This window comes from Aptenodytes patagonicus, chromosome 12 (assembly GCF_965638725.1).
Source record: "Aptenodytes patagonicus chromosome 12, bAptPat1.pri.cur, whole genome shotgun sequence".
In the NCBI taxonomy this organism is placed as follows: domain Eukaryota; kingdom Metazoa; phylum Chordata; class Aves; order Sphenisciformes; family Spheniscidae; genus Aptenodytes; species Aptenodytes patagonicus.
In genome coordinates this window covers 2,680,621-2,703,266 of record NC_134960.1, presented here as the reverse complement: position 1 = coordinate 2,703,266, position 22,646 = coordinate 2,680,621, and the positions used below count along the sequence as shown (strand labels likewise).

Genomic DNA, 22,646 nt, shown 5'->3' with positions numbered 1-22,646 from the left:
AAGATTATTTGGTCATTTAGTTGTGACAGGTCTGAATACAGTCCTTCTTCATCATGTAATCTTCTGGCTTTCTTAGAAGATTGTTCCATGTCAAAAAAGATGCACCACGTGCTCTTAGTTTGCAACACCTTCCCAGCCCTTATTCAACGGCAGCACCTCCAGTACGAGGAACTGCACTTTGGGAGACCAGGAGACACGGTCTCTCACCGACGCGTTGCCTCTTCTCATCTATGTTCCCTTTTCCCTCAGAGTATTTTCATCACAGCACTAGCACTGCCAGAAGAATTTCAATATGAACAACCATAGCCGAATTAATTAGCTTTACAAAATACATTTACTGGTAGCATTCCCAAGTTGTATTACAGTGTCAGTTTACTCACCGGCTGTCAGGCAATGCTACAAGTTACAGCCGCCACTTACAGAAATACCCAGGGAATACAGCACCTCATCTAGAGCCACAGATGCACTGAATCACCACTGCTTCTTATCCAGCGGTGAGTATAAAAATGTATCTAGTCTTGATAAGCACAGGGATGTAAGCCTCAAGCTGTCTTTCTGAAAGCAGAAAAATAATCTACAGCAGTTAGTTGCAAAGAGCTTTCAAGCGTGAAGCAAACACACACTGACAGAATATCATCCTAAAACTTCTGCAATTGTTACAGTCACACAAACAGTGAGAGATTTAAATTACTATTGTTTTAGCCAGCACCACAATTCAGAACCTTACTGGCAACTGCAAGTTTGTAAAAAGCTGTATTTACTGTATGCCAGCAGTGGAGTGGCACACATACATACGTAGGCCTTGGCAGCTGATGGAGGAAAAGCTATATTCCACACTAGAGCCATCAGGACTCAAACGGCAGAGACTGGGATGGAGACGAGAAAGAAGGGGAACAGCAGAGGCTAAGGAGCCCTGGGACAGAGCTCGGATACAGGAGGCAGACTCTAAGCAGAAAGCAGTATTTAAGAAAGTTAAATCTGGAAAGGAAGGATCAGTGGGAGAAAAATGCCAGTACACCTTTCACTGGCAGAGCTCCTGCATTCCCAGCTTCCGAGACACTCATTTACTTTTTCAGTGAATGGCACAAATTCACGAGAGTTTGCAGAAAAAAGCACTACAGGTTTTAGAAGTAAAATTGATCTGATTTGAGATGATACATTCGAGGTATAAATATATTTGAAAACAAAGTTACATACATCAAAATTTAAAGATTTCTAAAATACAAGAAATTAAAGTTGTGCAAATTGTAAGTCTTCAATCCTGCATTCTTATTTACCAACGCTGACGGTCCTGTAAAAGCACAGAATTTTCTGTGTTTCTGGTACTTCACATAGAATAGACTGAAACACTATTAACAGTCACGGTAAGTTTCAAAATATATTAAAATATTGTTATTCACAAATAATAACTTAATACAAAACAAGCTAAAATAATTTCAACCCAAGCCACTGTTCATAATATAAAACTGGAGTTCTTCTTTCATTATGACAGTTTTCTTGATCCAAGCATTTGTGTCTTCTCCTTTTACCCAAGAAGAGAAAGAGAAACGGCTTATGGAGTCATTGATGCGTCTACAACTCTCGTGAAAAGATACCATACGACCATGAGTCCATTTTGGATCAAGTAAGTGTTTTTAGCCAAGAAATGCACTACCTGAATAGGATAATGATTCCAATTTTCTCCACTTGTGAGGTTTTGGAAGGACTGTTCATGAATTTCTTGGAAGGGCTTGGAAAAAGAGAAGTGTTTGTTTTTAATAAGACTACATCTTGAATGTTTCAAGACTTCGTATTTTTCCCTTCGAGGTTCAATTCCCACAGCTGTAGGAGTCTGTCATCCACATAATTGGCTACAAAAGTTCCTCCAGACTCTTGATATATTTCCTATGGCTAATCTTGCTGGGAGTAATCTCCTTCAAATATCCTGTTCACATGAATTATCTTGATTAACAAGCAAGGTTAAAACAAAAACTCTTTAACTTGCTGACATGATTTTCCTTCCACAAAAATCTGTCAGTCCTGCTCTTTTGTTCCAGCCATCGCTTTCATGTTAGATGCAAATTCTTTTCCTACTATGCCAAATCTATTGACAAATCCATTCTCCAGGAAATAGGGTAATCAAGGTTATGCCATCTTTGTACCTGATATTACTGATTGATCTGCTTCTTCCCTTAAAAATCTTACAGGGCTTTTCTCATCATGATCATCAGTGTCAGAATATTGAACAGATTTATCGTACCTGGATGCAAGTTTTACTCCTCCAATTTTTAAGCCAATTTCTGAATTACAGCCTGCATACAAATTAATCCAAGTTGAACAAAAAGCCCTTCTCAAGCATAGTGAGCCACAGCTTACACCGTTACTCATTCGAATACTTATAGCAAGTCAATAAAGCAGTGACTGCCCATCTTCTTATGCTTCCATGGGGCTACGCCTCTTTCAGGTTTGAATCTACAGAGTACTTTATTTCAGAGAGATCTGCAGAAGAAAATTAAGGTTTCCCTGAAGCTCTGTTGACTCTGAAACTACCAAATGGTAGATAGCGGATGAAACAAGGCATGCAAAAGAAGGAGAGCTTAACCAACATCTTAACCAGGTTAAGTTTACAGTTGTCTACCAAAGTGTCCTCGTATCTGTCAAGGTAATCATGGGACAGATGACAGAAAAAGGACAAGTATTGTGAGGAGATACCAGGAAACAGTCAGTAAATCATCACCACCTTCCCGTCTTATTTATGGAGACTGAAAGTATCTCACTAACAGCCAACTGTAACAACAGTTTGTCATATAATTATTAAACAGAGGTTGCTAGGCAGTTAGTTTATAATACAATCCTGAATTCTGAAGAATGATTGCCAAATAAAACAGATTAAAAAACAACTTTATAAGAAAAGGGGGCCTTAAAACCCCCTATTGCCCAGGAAACCAGCTTCCTCTAACTGAAAAACACCGATATCCTGCTTCTCACATTTTGTAAAAAACTATTCCAGTATTCCCAGCAAAAGAACCCTAAAACGTACAGAAGTTCTTTAAATATGAAGTGTTTGTCAAATGCTCCAGAGGAAAAATATAAAATTGAAATTACCATGTCAACATTACAAAGGGATAACTGGGGAGTGGGGGTGTTACGAAGTATACACAGGGATTGAGTTTCAAACTAAAATCCACTTGCTAACTATTATCTGTTTTACGAAACGCCTCTGTCTACCCAGTTCTTCCAGAATGACAATTATTCAAACCTGGCTCTTGACCTTTTCAAAGAACTACAAGGTCTCCAGATTAAAGCCTAAATTCTCACCCTTGGTAGTTATCACCTTCCTCACGTTCAGGATTCTATTTTGGTCCTCATCCATTTTCCCCCAGGACATCTCAAAGCCATCACTGGTCTCCTGCATCACTTTTGTGCAGATGACAACTGTCTCTAACCTCACTCATCTCTGCTTATGTCTTGACACATTTATACCATATTCAACAAATCAAACAGCTAGGGCTTTATCTGATGCTGCTGTCTGAGCAACAGTAAGCCTACCAAAAACCTAACTGGCTGGAAGGATGTCTCCATTTCCTTCAGCAATCTCAGAACACTTCAAGCGTGTTTTTCTTTTAATTCCCTACGCTTGCCCACCACTTTCCTGTTGTGGAAATAAAAAAGAGCACAGATAAATCAGTATCCCAAACAATGTACTCTTCCATAAAAGTTTATTTCACTGGTATCATACAGGTATAGGATCATATGCCCATTAGGCATAGAGAGCATGGCATCAAGTTCTTCATCAGACAAAGATGAACTCTTTGCACGGACAAATGTCCTTCATATCCTCTTTTAAACTCATACAATTTTTTTCCTATTACAGTAAATAATATTGCCAAAGGTGGTCAGGCATTATTTTTGTTTCCTGCAATGCTTTTGCCTCTGGGGCCACCTGTAAACTCCTTCTCTCCCCCTTGCTTCTTCCCGGGGACTCTGGGGCCACGCACACGGGTTGGGAAGGAGAATGGCCACTTGGACACAAGAACAGGGGAAGGAAGAGCACAGTTTGCCTTCCGTTTCGTTCAAATTAAACACATGCACTGTCCAAACTCAATTTAGAATTTAAAATATAATGCTTTTTGCCTTTTTTTTTTTTGGTTTTTTGGGGTTTTGTTTTGGGTTTTTTTTTTTTTTTTTTTTAAGTGCCCTATAACAGTGGGATAAACTTAAGTAACTTTCCCTGGTCTGAATACCTCATCTAACATTTTTAGTTGAGGGAGCTGCACAGTCACCAATCATTTACAAATTATTTTCATATGAAACAGTGCCTTGGATAATTTAGTAGCATTCTTTCACAACTGTAATTAGCATCACTTTAATTGCATTTAAAGTAATATTTAATGTTATGCATTATTCCTTGTCCCCAACCGAGTTTCCTGATTATGTGAGTCATTCTGAAAGGAGGCTTAAATACACATCTGTAAGGAAACACAACATTGTCTTCATTCTCAGCATCCTTTTGCACTCCTTAACTAATTAGCAATAATTTTAGTTCATCTAATTGTACGTGTATGCATTTCTCCTTCAAACCTTTAGCACATCAAAGCTCCTCTGACATTTGAATTTTTCATTTCTTCCCCCCACTGCAACAAAGACACGGACAGGGAACAACCTGGCTATCCAGCAGAGGAGTGCATTCTCTCCCTTCTCACGTGATCTCACTACGTAAGGGGACAATACACCCCAGGAACCACACCATGTATACTGTAACCTGCCAGCAGTTTCATCTAACAGAACTCTGTGACCTTTTCACCATCTAACAGCTATTCTTCCTCATTATCCATAATAAAACTAGCCGTAACCTTGTGAACTAGCAACAACAGATCTGTTTTGCCTTTTTTTTTTTTTAAAAAGGAGCACAAAACACTTTAATGATGTGCTGAAGTGACTTATACCTCAAGTTTAGCAAAACAATTTTGTCTAGCTTTTATGCAGATATCAACTTGCCATGTCCTCACTTCTGGCACAGCTGAACTTCAATCACTCAAGGGGCATTAAGAGTTTAACACCCAGCCTATAGCTAACCAAGAACAGAGCTGAAAAATTCAGTCCTATACGCTCGTACTAGTACTTACCGTGAAATTCAAGTATACAGAAATGTATCTGAGCTGGAGTTGACATTTTAAGTCTATCAACCCACGGTCAACTCACGCTGAGTAAAGCGCCACTGATGAATCCCAGTTTCATCAACACCTCGGTACAGGTACATTTGCGAAGAAAGGAAAGACATTTCCATTAAGTTGGTATCCACTCTTTATTAATCTCATGGCGGTGTGTCATGGCTAGAAGGGAAGCGGTCCTAACTCCAGCCCAGCAGTGACAGCACACCACAGGAGAGGAGGAGGAGACCACGCTGGCAAGCGCAAAGGCAGCAGTCCCTGCAGGAGGGAGCCAGTGCCCCACTGCCCACGGGGGATGGAGTCCATCACAGAACCACCACGCAGGGGGAAAGCCTTTATTTCATTTGATAAGAGGCGGCAGCACTTTTGTTAATCTCATCAAAAACTATCCAAACTGGGTACCAAGGCAAGTCTAATTTTTTTTTTTTTTTTAAACCACTCCTGCCTAGCCTAGAAGTGCAGCTTGAATACAAATAAGTAACACGCACCTTCAAGATATAGTGAAGTAAAATTTCTGAGTGAGGTACAAGGTCAAGCAGAGTATTACAGTGCAGCAAGGTCCAGCTCAGGTCACACAGTATGCTTCAGTGAAAGCATGTCACAATGTCCACTGTGCTTCAACTATGAGATGCAGTCAGACTCCTGTCATATGCTCTCTGTAACCGATGCTGCTGGCCCCTATTCTCTTACTTTGCATAAAAATCATATATGCCATTAAATACAGCCTCCAACCAAATGGTAGAAGCTGTGTGATCTACAGTCATACTTTTTGATACAGGGAACTCTATACAAAACTGTTACACAACAGGAATTATTCAAAGGGCCCTCAAGTTAACAAGCCAACTACAAATTCTCTTATAAACTTAAAAATCCAGCCAAATGAGATTTAAAAATGATCAAGTGCAGTATTTCACACAGAAATTTCAACACGTAGGAACTGTGAAAGGGAATTTAAATGAAATTAGCAGAACATTTCCTCCACTATCCAACTTTAGAAAAGCAAAATAATGAAGAAATTATTTTGAAACTGTGAAAAATTTACAATACCATCAACATATAAGAAAGCATTTATTGGGGGGGGGGGGGGGGAGCAGAGATCTTGCCTTACCTTAAATAAACAACAACTTTACATACCTGCAAGGTGGTAAAAACATGGAATCCTTCATGAGCACAGATCCAGAAAGCAGTATATACCAGCATCTTGCAATAGTTTCTGAGCTGTAAGAAAAGAAAACATTGGTATCTACTTTCTTCTTACAGCAACTCAAAAATACAGTATCCAAAATGTTACTGTAGTAAAATAATGATCTACCACCCTACCAATTTGATATGTGGACAGGAAACCTAAGAACGCTACCAAGTATTAACTTTTTTCCAAATGTCTACATCCAGAATGTATCTTATACCTTACAATTTGACATTTAATTCAACTTCAAAAAATTTTTTATTAAAATGAAATTATTAATTTTCAGTAAAAACATTTCATTCCAATGGAAGCGTACATAAAACTAGAAATACAGAAAAGTTTTTATTCCGTGCTAAAGTTGATTAGCATTTCAACATGGACAGTAATATTACACAGACCTGTCAAGCCTTACGGATAAAACAGGAGACTCGTATTTGCGTCCTGCTTTGCATCCCTCCACCTCTGCACTTGCATCGCATGCACATGCGGTATTGTCTCCCATCGTGCCACTCGACCCCAGAGGGAGGGATAGGGGATCTGCCAACCGTTTCAACCTACAGCCCATAGGTCTGCACAGAAGTTCCCGTGTTTTGCTGCAGTAGATTTTGCCTCTTCCTAGAGCGCTGCATTGACACTTCCCAGCTACAGCCTAACATCCCCTTCCTCTCCCAGCAGACAACCCCACACATACACATCAACCTGGTACTGGAACAGGTCCACGTCACACACACCCAGCACACGAACTCGTAGGTGGCATCTCATTGATTTAGACTCGTGTACTGGGAGGTGTGCCTTACACAGAACGCTAGTATTAGCTGTGAGAGGATAAACACACCATAACCAATGCTAAAATATGAGGAAAAAAGTGTATTTGCCTCCCAGCAGAAACCTAAAAAGAACTCTAAGCTAAAATATTAATTCCAGTAATTTAAAAGAAGAGAGAGCGTTTGAGCTCCATCCCTCCTCAGGATACTCCTACCAAGCAGTTCGGTTCCTGACAATGCAGTCAGTGCCAGCTCCAGGGGAAGAGTGCCACCTACTGAGTCGTCACCACGGCTCCCACGAACCAGAGAGGCGACACTACCTGCTTTTTAACTGATCTTGCATGTGCACAGACGCACCTCTGTTGTCCGTGGGAGCCGTTGCTGATAATTCATGGGCACCTCTCAAATGTCAACACCGTACTGCTATTACAAACACCTCCTGTCAAAGCTTTTAACCAGTCTGGCCAAGCTTAAATGTTGTAAAGCCTTCTATTTACAGTTACTGAAAAAGCAAGCGATACATTACAACATGTAAAACAGTGTTTTTGTTTACACTTCTGAAGAACTCCAACAAGCGATATGTACTTACCAAAAGAGAACTTGGTTGCCCTTGTACCTCTCGTAGCGGGCACTTGATGACATTATTCTGAGGGAGGAGGAGAAGTCTAATTTCAATTTTAATCCCCAAAGATCATAAGCCATTAGTCACCACATTTCAGTAGAATCGCTTTAAGGCTCTAAGACTTCAAACTCAACTATTTTTTTGTTCTAAACAAAGGATGTGCTTAACCATAAAATTCAAATTATTACGGTGTTCTTCATTATCCAAATAGATAATATACAGCATGTTCTCTAAGTGTTTAAATCACTCCCACACATTGGAATTACCCATAGCAACAGAACTGAAGGAACTAAAATACATCCAACGCTCTTTTTGTGCTTTGTTGGCCTTCCATTTTATGTATTCTGAGATCATCCGAATGTCTGAAGCATTAAAAAGCTTTTGTAATCTAGAGTTAACATAGGGCACTGTCTACACACTCCCATTTGTCTACAAAGGACTAAGCTCTGCCTTCGTTCTTAGCAAAGCTAATTAGTTTAGATTCCACGCCACATCATTGCAAAGACTTAACTTAGCAATGGACTTGGCCAATGCTCTGCCACCTCGAAGTGCGGGCAGACAAAAGCTTTGCTCATCTCCACAAAAATACAGTCATAGAAACCAGCTGTGCTAAGCAACACTAACTAGCTCCATAGTACTTTACCTTAGCTGATGTTCCCTGAAATGTGAGAGTATGTCCAGTCCATGAAGGAAAGAATAGATAGTATTTAAGTCCTAAAAAGAAAGAGAGAAAAAAAAAAAAAAAAAAAAAGAGACATGAGCAACTTCATTCACAGCATCTAATCACTTCAGCATTACCTTCTCAGACTCTGCAATAAGTTATACAGACTTACGAGACATAATTCTAGAGACAAAGCCCAAATTAGTAGATAGGTCAGGATACATGAAGACTTGAAGAACCCTGTCCACACTTAAGCTGTGGAAGTGAAAAGAGTGAAGTCCAACTGATGCATAAACACTTACCTGAAAAAGATTTATTAAAAATGTCTCTGAAAATATCATTTACATGAATGAATACAGCAGCAAGCAACATGTGGAATAAGCCAAATAGGACAGTCCTATTCATCCAAGGGCAAAAACTGTTGAAACCTTGTAACACCTCTTTAAAGAGGGAATTTTACAAAATTAGGTTGCTAATAACAAAAAACCCTAGCAAAAACCTAAACCACGTAGTCTAGCCACTGTATGTGGTACAGAGAACCACAGTACCTTTTCATAGTAAAAGTGTTATGTTTAGAGAGAAAAAGCTATTTCACATCCACCTCAGACCTAGCTGGTAGCCCTACTACAAACGCTACTCCATCCTACCGCGCCTCTAACTCAGTCCAGTCCTCGACCGGAGGGTAACATTAGAAGTTACTCCAAAATACTCTTTGGCAAAGATGAAGACAATGAAGTTTTAGATTTGTCTCCCAGCTCCTGCTACCAAGAGTCAGCATCACATCAGTGCCATCCATTAGCAACCACAGAAGCAAACAACTTTTTTTAAGCAACAATAATAAGACATGAAGATTATTTCACTTTAAAAATTGGACTTTGCATAGAAGCTGTAATTAGGAGATACAGCTGTTTAAACTTCTCACTAGACAGAATCCTCTTCAGTCACAAAAATATTTGTGCTGATGGTGCAGACCACATGCTAGGGGAAAAGCTCACTAGGGCTATTCATCATTTAATTCACTATCCTGAACAGGTGGGCTGTTTGCGTTAAATACATGCACAACAAAATCATTATATACCGCACAGCAGTCTCTCCAGCTTGGCCTTGGAAAATATGTTCTGAGTTTTCAAGTGCTGCATTTATACGGTGTTTACAAAAGATAAATCAATATAAATGCTAGCCTCAGAATTTACAATGGATTTACTTTAGAAAAGTTCTTTGGCTTAATAGTCAATGTTTAGAAATATAACGGATACAGACTGTTATACCAAATGAAAGGTCATACGTAATTGCAGGCCATGTAAAACCAATAAAACTCTGATTTTTTTTTTTTAAATGCCATTACCAAAACCCATGAAAATTAAACAGAAAGCCTGAATGCTTAACACATATTTATAAAGCACCCATTTCACACAGCCCAATCTCGTTTTAATCCTCCGGCTGATTTTCTTAGTGAAATGCCCAAGAGCACCAGCTATGAATCACATTCCAAACACACCACTTGCTTTGAACACCAAAGCCTGTAAGAGATGGCCACCTGACAGCCAAAGGGTCACTCGAGGTATCGTATCAGCTCCGTTATTGAGCTCTCCCCCTTTCTGAGCAGGGAACTGCCTCAACTTCACCACCAGAAAACATCAGACACAGGAATGCGGCAACAATATCCTCCGACTGTATAGCGTCTTAGTAGTTAAAGAATTTATGGAACTGAAATAAAACCCCTGTGCTCCACGTTCTTCCTCCTCCACCTGGAAGTCCACCCCTCCCAGTCCAAAAGAGCACTCAGACAGGCAGGTAAAGGAAGGACGAGCAGCAGATGCTCTCAACTCCTGTTGAAGCTGAGCTACCAGGCAGCCAGGGCGAGTCAGTATTCGGTGTTAGAATTAAAGCTAAATTTTTTCAGTCTTCGTAACTCACTGCGTCTATATATGCTTTCCTACATTTTCCAATATTTTTCTATATAACTGAGACTAAGATATAACAGAATGTCTTAAAATACATTTTAGATTAGCAGTTTATTGTCATGAGTTACAGAAAATTGTAAGCAGAACAAAAGCTTATGTTCATGTTTAATCACAAAGTTTAAGTTGTACATATGAAAAAATGACCACATCCGTACTTGAGAATTATTCTCTACAACTCCACAGAGCACAGCCCCTTAGCAGGTTAATTCAGCACGGGCTGTCTCCTGCGCTCCACCTGCAGCCAGACTGACCAAACAGGGCTACTGTACCGACCCACCACACTTACTTAGGAGCTTGATGAATAAACAGTTGGTAAATTAAAGAGATAAACATTTGCTTAAAGGGATTCATGCCTGGAAAGCATCTCTCAGCTCAGACTTCGGCTGTGAAGATGTGCAGCAGCAGAGAGAACAGCTGAGCCAGAGCACAGCACAGAAGAGGGAAGGTAAAGCTTCCTATTCCCTCATCACAGCGGAAGGCATTTAACTTAAGCGGCACTGTGATGGCACTTAAGCTGGACAGTATTACTGCTTTAGTGTTGATAAATTAAATAAGAAACATCATAGTGTTCACTACCCAGCCAGGTGACCTTTCAACAAGCTATACATATTAGCTACCCATGCATCAGCTTCTATAAGCATTTTAAAATCAGGATCTATAACACTCTCCGTTACTCCCACCTCATTTAAGAATAAGTGCTTATAAATAGCACTGAAATTATGTTTGAGACACTACATTTAGAGGCTTGTTTTACATTTTTGCAAGCGAGGAACATAATTTTAATCCCACCACAGCTGGAGGCAGCGAGCGGCCGATGACGGGCAGGTGCTGTGGCGATCTCGTGGAGAGATGCTGCCAGCCCAGTGGCACCATGCACCTGGAAAATCCTCCATCAGAGATGAAAGCGTTCATTTCTCTAATTCAAGGTTTATAAAACTGAAAATAGGATTAGAAGCTGTTATTTTTAAAAACAGAGTTATGTTGCCACACCAGTTATAAACAGCAGACAGACACATAACCACAGTACAAAGGGTAGAGATTATTTCACAGATACTCACTATGAAAAGAAAGGGCTATAGAGGGACGATGCCAAAGAGCAGCAATCGGCACTGCAACAGCAGAACGCAGAGTATTGGCTGAAAAGTTACAGACCCTTTCCATACCCTTCCCTATAATCTCTTTATGTACTTCTTCCTGCCAAAACCCAACCGAAACACGATTGCTGATGAAAAACAATTTCTCCACGTGCTCTAAACTAGGGACCAAGGTCAGAATTATTTTATTTTGTAATCTTTATCTTCAGAGCTTTTCATCAGCTGATAATAATAGCTGAAGCTAAAGCACAGTATCTACCTTCAAATGGTATGCCCACACATATTCTTCAATCTTTGACAGAAAACTACCTTGCCTAGGTTATTTAAGGAGAAATAAACTCACATTTTCTATCCAACTAGCTAAAAACGCAGCTCCGGTGAGCCAAGGGAAGGAGGGGAACTGGGCAAAGAGTGGAGGGACACAGGCAGGAGTTGTTAATCTTGCTAGGAAGGAGGTTTTCTAGACTACAGAGCGCCAAAACGTGAACACTGTGACTGCAGTGATCCTGCACAAAGCTGCCCAGGATGGCTTATTTTCTTTGCCTCCAGTTCTCACGGCACTGAGATCACAAGCAAAGGTGTGTTCTCAGCTGCCACCTCTGTTCAAAAAGCAAAGGAGATCTGTTTCTTCGTATTCTTCACGTGAAAGAATACACTGTACAAAATAGCGTGCGTTTAAGCAGAAGTGCAGAAATCAAGGGATTGCTCTGCGGATGACACTGTTATCTCCAAACCCGGCCACAAGGAAAGCGTGGCCCAGCACCGATACGCCAGCAGCCCCCAGCTCCGTTCAGCAGCAGCTTTTATCATCCCTGACACACACATCCTTCCGACAAAAAGCTTAACCAGCTGCTAAACCAAAGGCGGTGTAAAAACACGGAGATTTTAGTAACAATTTAATGTTACAGAAATCAGCTTTCTTTTATCATAACATCCTCATCCCAATACACTATGAAGTGAGCCACTTGAGTAACTAGACCACTTCTCGTTTTCCCTGCCAGATGCCAACTCACGTAATTACCACAAGATGCCACAACTGCAGAATAAGGGAAAATAAAAGAAGCACCAGTAGCATCAGCTGAAAACTCATCACATGAAAGCAGACCCGATAACTACTACCATCGCTCATTTACCCCAAAACACTTTTATTTGAAAGTAATTTGCTATTTCCAATTTTTACAAGCATGGTGAAATATTAATTTCTTAGTTGCTAAGATGTAACTTTTAAAAATAAAGACATAAATAAAGTCAGCCAAAAAAGTCATAATGAGAATATAATCAAACCTCAGAATTGCTGGGGAAGTGGTGATCATCCTTATTTTCGTTATCAGCATCTTTTTTTAAAATACAACCAAGATCTGGATGCTTCCGAACAAGCACAATAGCGCAGAAGCACCAAGCGCTGCTGGAAGCAACCCTCTCCCCCTACGGCCACCTCTACTTCAGCAGCACACCGAGCAATACAACAGCCTCTGTATCCTTTTATTAATCCAGGAAACTTGTCGAAGCATACATTACTAGTGTCCTAAGGTTAAAGTGATTTACACAGCCACCTTTGAAGTTTATTTGAGTTAACTTTTAACAGTTTAATGTCCACCCTCAATAAGGAGTTTATCCCTGCCTCTCTGTCACCTGAGCTGATGAGCAAAGTTTGTGAATTTGTATTGTTTCCTTCTGCTTCACCCTTTTCTCTCCCAATCTTTTGCCTTTAATCCAGGAAGCAACTTTACAAAGCTTGGAATTAAGGATCCAATGGAGAAAGCGTGGTCTCGAGCATGGAGTTCTGAATACTAAGTTTTCCAAACAACCAACAACAACAAAAATCCAGCCAGTACAACTGTAATTCACATGAACCACATTCACATGCTCCAAGTCAGCAATAAGGCCCAAGACAAATTCCCCCGCAGTGTTAAAAGTGGGGAAAAGCACTGTGATGCTCTGGAATGAGGGTGAAATGATTGCATCAAGAGCAACTTTGCTCTTGATAAACATAAATGAAAACCTGATGCTTTACTTGATGTGACCCCAGCCAGGTGTTCCAGTGACACGATTATTTTAAAACACTAAGCAGGAAATCTGTTCTATTTCTAAGGAAAATAGAGTAAATTGTTTCAAAATGACCTCATAGTTGCAAATTCTGATAAATCTCACAATAAGCCATCCCTCAGTGACTGCACTGAGGTATCGGGGAAGCTAAGGAAACCATAAATCCCCTGAGACTCCCTTTAGCACTGCCCGGTACGTTGTGTGCTTCATGTCATATGAAAGGGGAGAGGCAGTGCAGTCCCCGAACAGTTGCATCCAGCCACGGCCGCCACCGTGCTGACCGTGGGGCAGCTGCTCGCTGCAGCGGGGCCGGGACTCAATAATCCAGTAGACTCCTTCCAGCTCCTGGATCCCGATGGGCTTGGACTTCATAGATGCCCTAGATCCACACTGAACAGTAAGTGAGGGGTCTCAAAGAACACAGACTAGCAAGTATTACTCTGTCAGTCCAGACTTTTGCACAGGGAATGAGGAAAGAGCAGAAACTTGCCAGCACTTCAAAGCCACACATAAGAAACAGCTGTGTCAGCGAGTTCCAGACAGATCGCTCTCACGTGCAAACCTGTCCCAAAGAGCTACGCAAAACCTGTCTCTCAATTCCGCCCCAAACACATTAAATTCCTGTTGCAAGAACACATGCTTGGCTCACTCGAGGCTCCCCACACCCAACCCACGTGGGCTGCCAAGCCACCCAGGATTCCCTGGTTCACACACAAGAACCTGCTTCTTACGGAAGCGCGAAGGATGGCTGATGGGATTTCGCACTCATGCTTTTTCCAAGGTGAGACAAGACAGCTGCCAGGATGCATATTTTATACGCTTCAGAGCAAACACAAATGTTAGTACCTTCTAAAGATCTGTTACAGATTCAGCTGTATTACAGAAAACATACTTTAAAAGAAACAGACACGCATTTCTGCCTTTGAAACAACAGTTAAGCCATATGGTAACAGCTTCCCAAATTCCACTGACATTCAAGACGACCCTCAGGTACAGAATCTTCCAGGGAAGGAAGCTGCATGGGTGAAAGCTGTCACAACCTCCCTATTCGTTTGTTACAGAGAGCTGCTTCTTTCTCTTCAGTGCTCTGACCAGAAAGCACCAAGCGTGAAACAAGGCTGGAAACAAACTTCAGCAGAATCAAGCACTCACTTTGTATCAGGACAAGGATTTTAACACGCTCTTGGACAGTGGCTGAATTTCTCTATTAAATTTGTTATTTAAAGTGCCTAGATTTCAGTAAAGCAAACAGAAGTAATTCTTGGAGCACGGAGAGCAGGTTGTGTAAGCTGTAAATAGGAGGCTTTCCTCCAGCCTGCTGCCATTACTTGCTTCACAGTGATTCAGCAGGCTCCTTATACAGATTGAATGCATCTTTTATTAGGAATCCTGTCAGGCTCAATAAAGACTTTGTCGCCCTTAGGGGGGTGTAGCTGAAGAGAGGAAATGTTACTCAGCATGGTTTATGGTTTTCATTGCTTCCCTTCCTGTTACTTCATCGAAGGCTGGAATCCACGCTGCTTCCTTTATTCCCTGTTTAAGGCCAATTGTAAAAATAGTACTCCCAAATTCTTTCCTGATAATGTAATACCAGAAATAAAAATACAGAAACATGCTTAAGTTCTCTGATCCACATTTTACATATTCAGATATCTATACAGCAAATTCACCAACCTTAGTGATGCTGGTTCAAGGAGCCCAACCTACGTACCCCCAGCCAGATGAAACACACCGTCAGCTACCCCTGAAATTTTCAGGAGGAGCGGTCAACTACATTTAAATGTGCATAGCAGAGCGTACAGCCCCTTGACTAAAAGGAAGATGATGAGATGAACCAGAAAGCAACTCCTCCATCTTAATTATTTACTCTCCCTGTTCAGTGGTATAAACATTTGACTTCAATAAAAGTGCAAGCAGTGCAAAAGAACATCAGCTCCGGACTCTTCACTTAGAGTAACAATTCCCTTTAAAGTATCCTCCTATTTAGATGGAGGCCGTCTCAAAAAAAAAAAAATTAAATACAAGTATTGAGGCACTATTAGGGAGGAGAATGGATGGATTAGTCAGTCAGATGAATGATAATGTTCTCAAAAGACTTTAAGAAAATATCTTGCAGAGAATGACATAGTTTAAGTAGCACTCACAAGCAATAAAGCGTCATCATGCCGTAGAAGAAATACCACCAATGCAAAAAGCCTAATTAAAGTACTTCTCATAAAACACACTAGCAGCAAACTCCTGCATGATCTTAAATCACTGCCTGAGACTGCACCCAATAACATTTGTATAAAGTAAACTGGTTCAGCCACTTCAGAGCCATATTCTATTATTCAGAAAAAATAGCATATATTCCATAAAGAAGTTTTCCATCTATCGTAAAAGGCGACGGTTTTCTGGCCTCAATTGCCAGTCTACTCACTATAAGCATTTTGAGCAATGCTGAGTTTTCCTAGGACCTTGCTAAAAATCATAATTCATTCATCATGATTTGGTAACACAGGATCACTACACCTGATCTGTTGAACAGCTCCAAATGACCAAGAACTTGATTTCTTAGAATTATAGTCTTTCATATGTCCACAACCTCCTGGTGCATATGACCATCAGACAGCTATGGACCGTATGATGACCATGATACAGGACTCCTGCCTAAACTCTAAACTTTACATTTACCCATACAGATGACAGAAACTTTTTTCCAAATGAGGAAATGTCAGTCTAGTTATTATAGTATCTTTATACAGGAGAAAAGAGATTAAAAGGGACTTCATTTCACTCTTTTGTAAATCCAGGAAGCAATTACAATTGACAGCATCAGTTAATAACAGTATAGCCACACATAGGAAACTGAAATCTGGCTTTTGTTTTTGCAGGCTGTCAGAAGTAACATTTGCACGCTTAGATTTTTATCTTTTTTTTTTTTACCCTACAAACGTAGCAAGTCTCTCAATGGGGCTAATACAATTTCCTTATATATTATTTCTTTATAACATGCACACAGGGCTACAGGCACAGACTTAAGAATTACATTCCACTCCTAGGAATAGAAGCATCCTCAATAAAATTTGAAAAAGCCAGATCTTTAAGAACAGAGGCCCTAGAACCACTATTACAGTTTATTTATAGATTGAAAGTACCTCCATTCAGCAGAATACTTCTGAAAATAAAAAGCAAAGTATTTCTACATTAAAATAAAACAAAAAGTTTCTCTACTCACCAGTAGCTCCCCACACCCAATACAGATAAACACCTTCCACCTAAGAACTCTGGACTATGTTGATATAAGACTTTGGTAGAAAGAAAAACATTTAAAGGAATGAGGGAGGGGAAGTTTTACATTATTTTTACTGCTGTTTTATCACACCGAGTCAGCATTTCTGGGACCCTGACTTTGCCAGAGAAAAAACTTCCTTTGGAAAAGCTGATTTTGCAGAGTGAAATACCAAGGGCCCTGAACTGGAGAGATGGGAACATCAAATGTCATTGCTTCAAAGCGAGCAGCTTACGGAGAGTTTTGAATATCTGAAGCACAGTTCAGCCCTTATGACTGTTCAGAATAAAAGTACAGCTATGAAAAAGTATCTTCAAGTAAAACATTACCATAAAGTTCCCAGACACTCATTACTTAGTTTTAAAATATCTTTCAGACTTATATTCTGATAACAGAAAACCAAAAGCAAGCTGCCTTGAAAACACTGAGCTCCTAGAGTTCAGTAGGATGGGAAGCTCAGAATACCCAAAATTAATCTCAATGCTTACATCTATCAAAGAACAGGATTTTATACCAAACATTTTTCAGTAGGAGATCAAAGACCATAAAAGCAGCCTCCTTACCCAGGCTCTTGAAAAGTCGCCCAGAATCAACAAGCAAAACGGGCAATTTCAGGCTTCCAGTTCAATCAATGCTTTGCTAGTCAAGTAGCTGTCAAGATTAACAATCTCCCTTCCAGAGGACAAGCATCCATCGAATAGCAATATTTCGGTTAAACCTTTTTTGTCGTAACTCCAAAACCATCAGCTTGCCTGAGTCACAAAGAAACTCCCTGTTCTTTTAAGAGAAGCAGGCAAGAAAGTACCAACATCTGAAACTTCCTTTTAAGAAAAAAAAGGAATCGTGATAGGAAAGGTCACAACACTGAAACGCTAAGAAAAAAGGTAGATTCTTATTTAATAAGAAATTTGGTACAGAAACCTGCGGATGAGGAGAGAAGAGGTGGAGGATGAAATCCAAAAGGTCAATTCTATGCTTATCAGTAAGGACAGCTTGGGAGTATATCTGTATGCAACTTAGTCACATTGAATGTCGGAGTTCGTTACCTATTTATTACTTTCCTCTTATTGCAGAGAATGCTCTAGTTTTTGTTCCTCCCTCTTGGACTAGAGATCCATGCTACTAATGGAGATTCAGTGCTTTTTTACTGAAACGTAACCCTGTTAACTCTAACCGAGCTCCTATTCTAAAAGATCAGCTCCAGGATAGGTGCTGCAGGAAGGCACAGAGGCAATGCTGTCTACCCAAACACAAACTGGTCCCACGGACATGGCAAGGAAGAATGAGCTACATACAACAATGAGATAGGTAGACAGATGAACAGGCAGACAGAAAGACAGCTAATAATACTACATACGAACAAAGGCAGGAAGATGTGCTATTCTGACAACCGTTACTGCCTGCTTCCCCCCCCCCCCCCCAAAAAAAGCACTAAGCAACTGCTGTTTCATGTTTCACATGCTACATCGTAAGGATTTTCCTCACTCATTTTCATCATGCTTTGCCCAACGCACCTTTGCAGCCAGCAAACATTACCGTCAAGGTCCCATAACTGCAGCTCCTGTTCAACAGGTATCTCAAGCAGAGAAAGACTAACAGACAAACATTTTACCGGCTTGTTTCCACCATGTTAATAGTCAGGTTTTTATACAAGTGGATAAGAATATTATTATTTTTATAATGACACATTTATGATTTTGCAGGATATAATTTCCTATTTCTTTGTGAGTTCAGGCAAGCAAAGATCATGTCTGTCAGGAAATTAAGTCCTGCTTAATAAATAATAGTGAAGGCAAAAATGAGATCTTTTATCAATATTGTAACTTAAGTCACCCACTCAGTATCTAGGTAATGGAGAGGAATACATCTCTACAAACTGTCTCAAAACGTTTTGCTGCATCAGTAAAACATTACAGTCATCACACTGCTTCCAACTAAAATATTCTGTTTTCATTCAACATTGATGACAATGCACCAGCACGTTAGAAAAAACATGAGAATGAGAAGATTATAATTAGAGAATAAAATATCACACGGAAGTATAGCTCTCCTACAACCTTTTTTCCTCCAGTGGTTTTATTGAAAAAGAAAAATCAAGCTCCAGCTGTTTTATTCCCATAATAATGGAACATTACTAACTACGAAGGAATTCCTGTAGAGGACAACAGTTAATACGTTTACCGGTAATTCCTCCTGCATCCTGGTATTAGGGTACCCAAGCACAACCAAACAGAGCAATCCAGGAAAGTTACTGTGATTTACAGTAGGCTATATCCCTTAGAGAAGTCGTAAGTTATCTCAATGCAGATTCCCACAATTAAATTCTACTACTGCCACAACTACTACAATATCCTCTGACATGCAGAGAAATACTAAACATGCCTGTGTACATGTGTATCCATATATTGGCAAACATACATATATCCCTCACCAAACAGAAAAGTGTAATCAGTAGCTCTTAGCATCTTCACTTGTAGTGAAAAAATAAGCCAGATTTACCCTACTGCTACATTTGAATGCAAACCACCACAGCAGAACGCTAAAAACTGACACTCTGCCACTGCTTTAAGATCTACTTTTGTCTTTCTCAACAATACCTGTGCCATAAACCGCAAAGAAGCTTACGGATCCAAACTGAGGAGTTATATTCTATGTATACATATTCATACATCTATGTTAACAGGTTTCAAGTTTAAAATCAAATCAACATAAATATCAGAGGTACAGATACCTGTGCACTTCCCTAGTAAATACAATTGATCATTGATGCATAATGTTACAAAGGGAATAATTCTAATTAAGAAAATTAACAGCTTCAACATTAAGAGAAACAACAAACAAGTGTCAGGGACTGAATCAACCGCGAGATAATATTGTTACTCAGGAACTTCTAGCTCCAAATCCTGAAGCCTACCCACCAGGCACCCAGCTTCCCAAAGTGCAACAAGCTTCGTGACTACCATGCACCGACTTACAGACAAGATGCAGAGCAACTGCCTTCACCTCCATACTAAGTCAAACAGGTACTAACTGATTACACATGAGACACGGGCTACTTCGGTTGGGTTGTAGTATATGAGATGATATGGAAACCTCTTCTCCTCCAACCAGCCATTCCATCCTTAGAGAGACCAAAAACTTCAGAAGCTATAATTACCTGTGAATACAAACCCAAAACAAGCCAATCTCAACTCTCTCATTCCTATGAAACCATGATCAACACTAATTTGTAATGCAACATGCCAGAGATTCCTCAAACACCTCGCTCTTCCAGTGTTATTCAACCACAGCCTCTCTGGAGGTATAATAAAACCACTTTTAAACAAATCAGCATTTCACCTAAAAAGACGACTTCTGCTTTCAGAGAGCTAAAGATGAAAAAAAACCCTAATGTTAAACTTAATCCGAGCATCAAACTTAGGTTTATAAGCAGCAATGCAATGCATTAATTTAAGACTCAGACTTTTGACTCATCAGCTCACATTAAAGGAACAGATTCGTACAGGGTGATGAAAGGCAAAGTCTGGACCCAGCAGCAGAACACCGCAATCAAAGATTACAACACCACGATCTCTGGACAGTCATGCTTGTGACTACAGACATAGAGAACATACATTCTCCTGGGGGGGTGGGCTGGGAATCTAGAAACGTGAAGGATCTGGTATTGCAGTTCAGACATTTTACACAATAACACTGAAAATTAAGACACCTCTGCTGTGTGTTTTCTTGAAAAGCAGTGCATTTAGAGTGTATTAGCCTCTCATTCAAGTAGCTAGTCCACTGCAGTACTTCCTAGGTGCACCCTGTACGGGTGTCAGAAGGAGGGGAAGACCTGTTATCTAAAGCTTCTCACTTTATTACCTAAGCATTCACGACTGCGAGAACCACATAATTATTTCAGATAAAAATACGTAAAAGAAATATTTGACTGGAGCTTGGGAAAAATCAAAGCAACATTGTGCTTTTAGTGATACTAAACATTGAACTCCATGACCTCCAAATTCTACGTAGCCAGATTTGCTGGACTTGAGAGACCTAAGTGCAAGGGAAATTCTCAGCTTTTCTTAAAAACATGGCTGTGATCAACTCTGACTGGTTATGCAGCATCTGTTAACTGTAGGTCTGCTATACTCCATAATTCCTCTTCTTTTAGCTAATGTGTACAGGGGGGGAAACAAAACAAAGCACAGTTCCTCTCTTGAGCTGTGAACTCCACCCAGAAGTGCAACCCAGTGGCACTGGAGTCAGGCTGACATGGTAGGCTAGCACAGACACGCAAGCTAAGAGATCTTTCCTAATGACCACACCAGCTGGATTATGCCCCTTAACTTCTGTACTAGGACTGCCCATCAGTTCAGAGGTACCAGCACGTTTTGAAGACTCCGCTGAACATCATCTAAGTCACATATAACAGCATCTATGGAAGAGTTTGGTGAAGGAAGCATTACCATCCAACACAAATGGAAGCATCAAATGTATTTGACAGGAGGCAGTCTAACATCGGACCGCCAGTTTCCTTCCCACTTCAAACAGGAAACAGGAACAGAAACTCCTTCTGCAGCAGTTGGAAAGACCACTTCGACTTAGCCAAACCAACACAGCCTACTGTAGGCTGGATAATGTCACACAGAACCCCGAGAACATAGGGTAAAGTAAATCAGCTTTACGTAGAATATCCTCCTTAGATAACCCACAATATCTAGTGGCCGCTGGCAAGCACAACCCTTTGCGACAAGAGCATAAAAAGCCTCCCAGAATCACCATTCAACAGCAAAAGTGATCCCATCACCTTTTAATGCTAAATACGCAATACAGTTTACAAAGGCAGACCTCGCTCTCCAGCTCTTTCAAATGCAAATTGTCAAGGTGAAAAAAATTACACCACCTCTGGACCTCTCTCTTTGTAGGAAATCATATTAGGCCAAATTGTATGTGCCTGCAACACAACACCACGCCACAAGAATTCTTTCCCTCCAGACCAAAAGGACCAACATTTGAGGCTCATTTTTAATCAGTCTACGGAAGACGGACGGCTTAAATGTCAATGCTTTAATCAGGCACAAAAAGATTACAAAGAGAGAATCCCTTAAGGCAGTTATTTTTGTTCTATTCAGCAAGAATTTGCTAGACTCTCTTAACATGCTAAAAGATAACCAATAATTAGCAGAACTAAGGAGCCTAGAGAAACCAGATGCAGAATGCTAAATAATTTGTGCGTGCTTCCCTGAACTAAGGGTATTTCCAAAATACTGTATTGAAATCATCAAAAGAGGAAGAAGGGTGTATCACAGTTTCATCAAACAAAGGAAAACCCTCTATATTTTAAGCCTGAGGTCATTGGAACAAGACGACCTCCTAGTTTTAGAAATAGCTTGTCTGGCAATACTAGCACGAGCAAAACTACTTTAAGGCAACGGCAGGCCTCTTACAAGAAAGGATACCAGAGCGCCAGACATCCTTTATAGATCTGTTCTGCAATACACTTCTCAATGAAAACTAATTTTTGCATGTGCTTGGGGGAGGGAGGAGACACCCTGCAAACTGGAAGCTTATCCAGAATGCATGGTCCTTGGAAGTGTGCAGCTTCTTTGCTGTTGACAAGACCACCACAAGCCACCTTTTAATGCCAAGAGACTCATTTCTACCTGAAGATTGCCAGCTCTTTACACTCTCGTGATGGGAGTATAAGCACAGCCATGGGGCAAACACCAGCAGCATGTCATCTATGCTTGAAACAGCAGTATGTCAGGGATGCTTAGACAACTTGCTTGAAGATATTTGGCCTCCTTCCTTTCCCTCCTCAGAAGCAGTGCCTGGGCACAAGTAGGCAATACCTGGGCACTTTCACCCCAATTTCTCCTCCAACAGCATACATGCAAGTTTCTTAA

General features: G+C 40.4%; 1 protein-coding gene across 5 annotated transcripts in view; it reads right to left on the bottom strand.

Moving 5' to 3' along the window:
* The window catches only part of RAPGEF6 (Rap guanine nucleotide exchange factor 6), a 137,572-nt gene that overhangs the window by 102,446 nt on the left and 12,480 nt on the right, over positions 1 to 22,646 (bottom strand). For all 5 annotated transcript variants that reach the window (XM_076350463.1, XM_076350466.1, XM_076350464.1 and 2 more), the window contains exons 3-5: positions 8,366 to 8,436; positions 7,690 to 7,746; positions 6,285 to 6,368 (exon numbers count right to left, since the gene is read on the bottom strand). In XM_076350463.1, the coding sequence (XP_076206578.1) occupies positions 6,285 to 6,368; positions 7,690 to 7,746; positions 8,366 to 8,436 (212 nt within the window). The remainder of the gene's footprint in view (positions 1 to 6,284; positions 6,369 to 7,689; positions 7,747 to 8,365; positions 8,437 to 22,646) is intronic.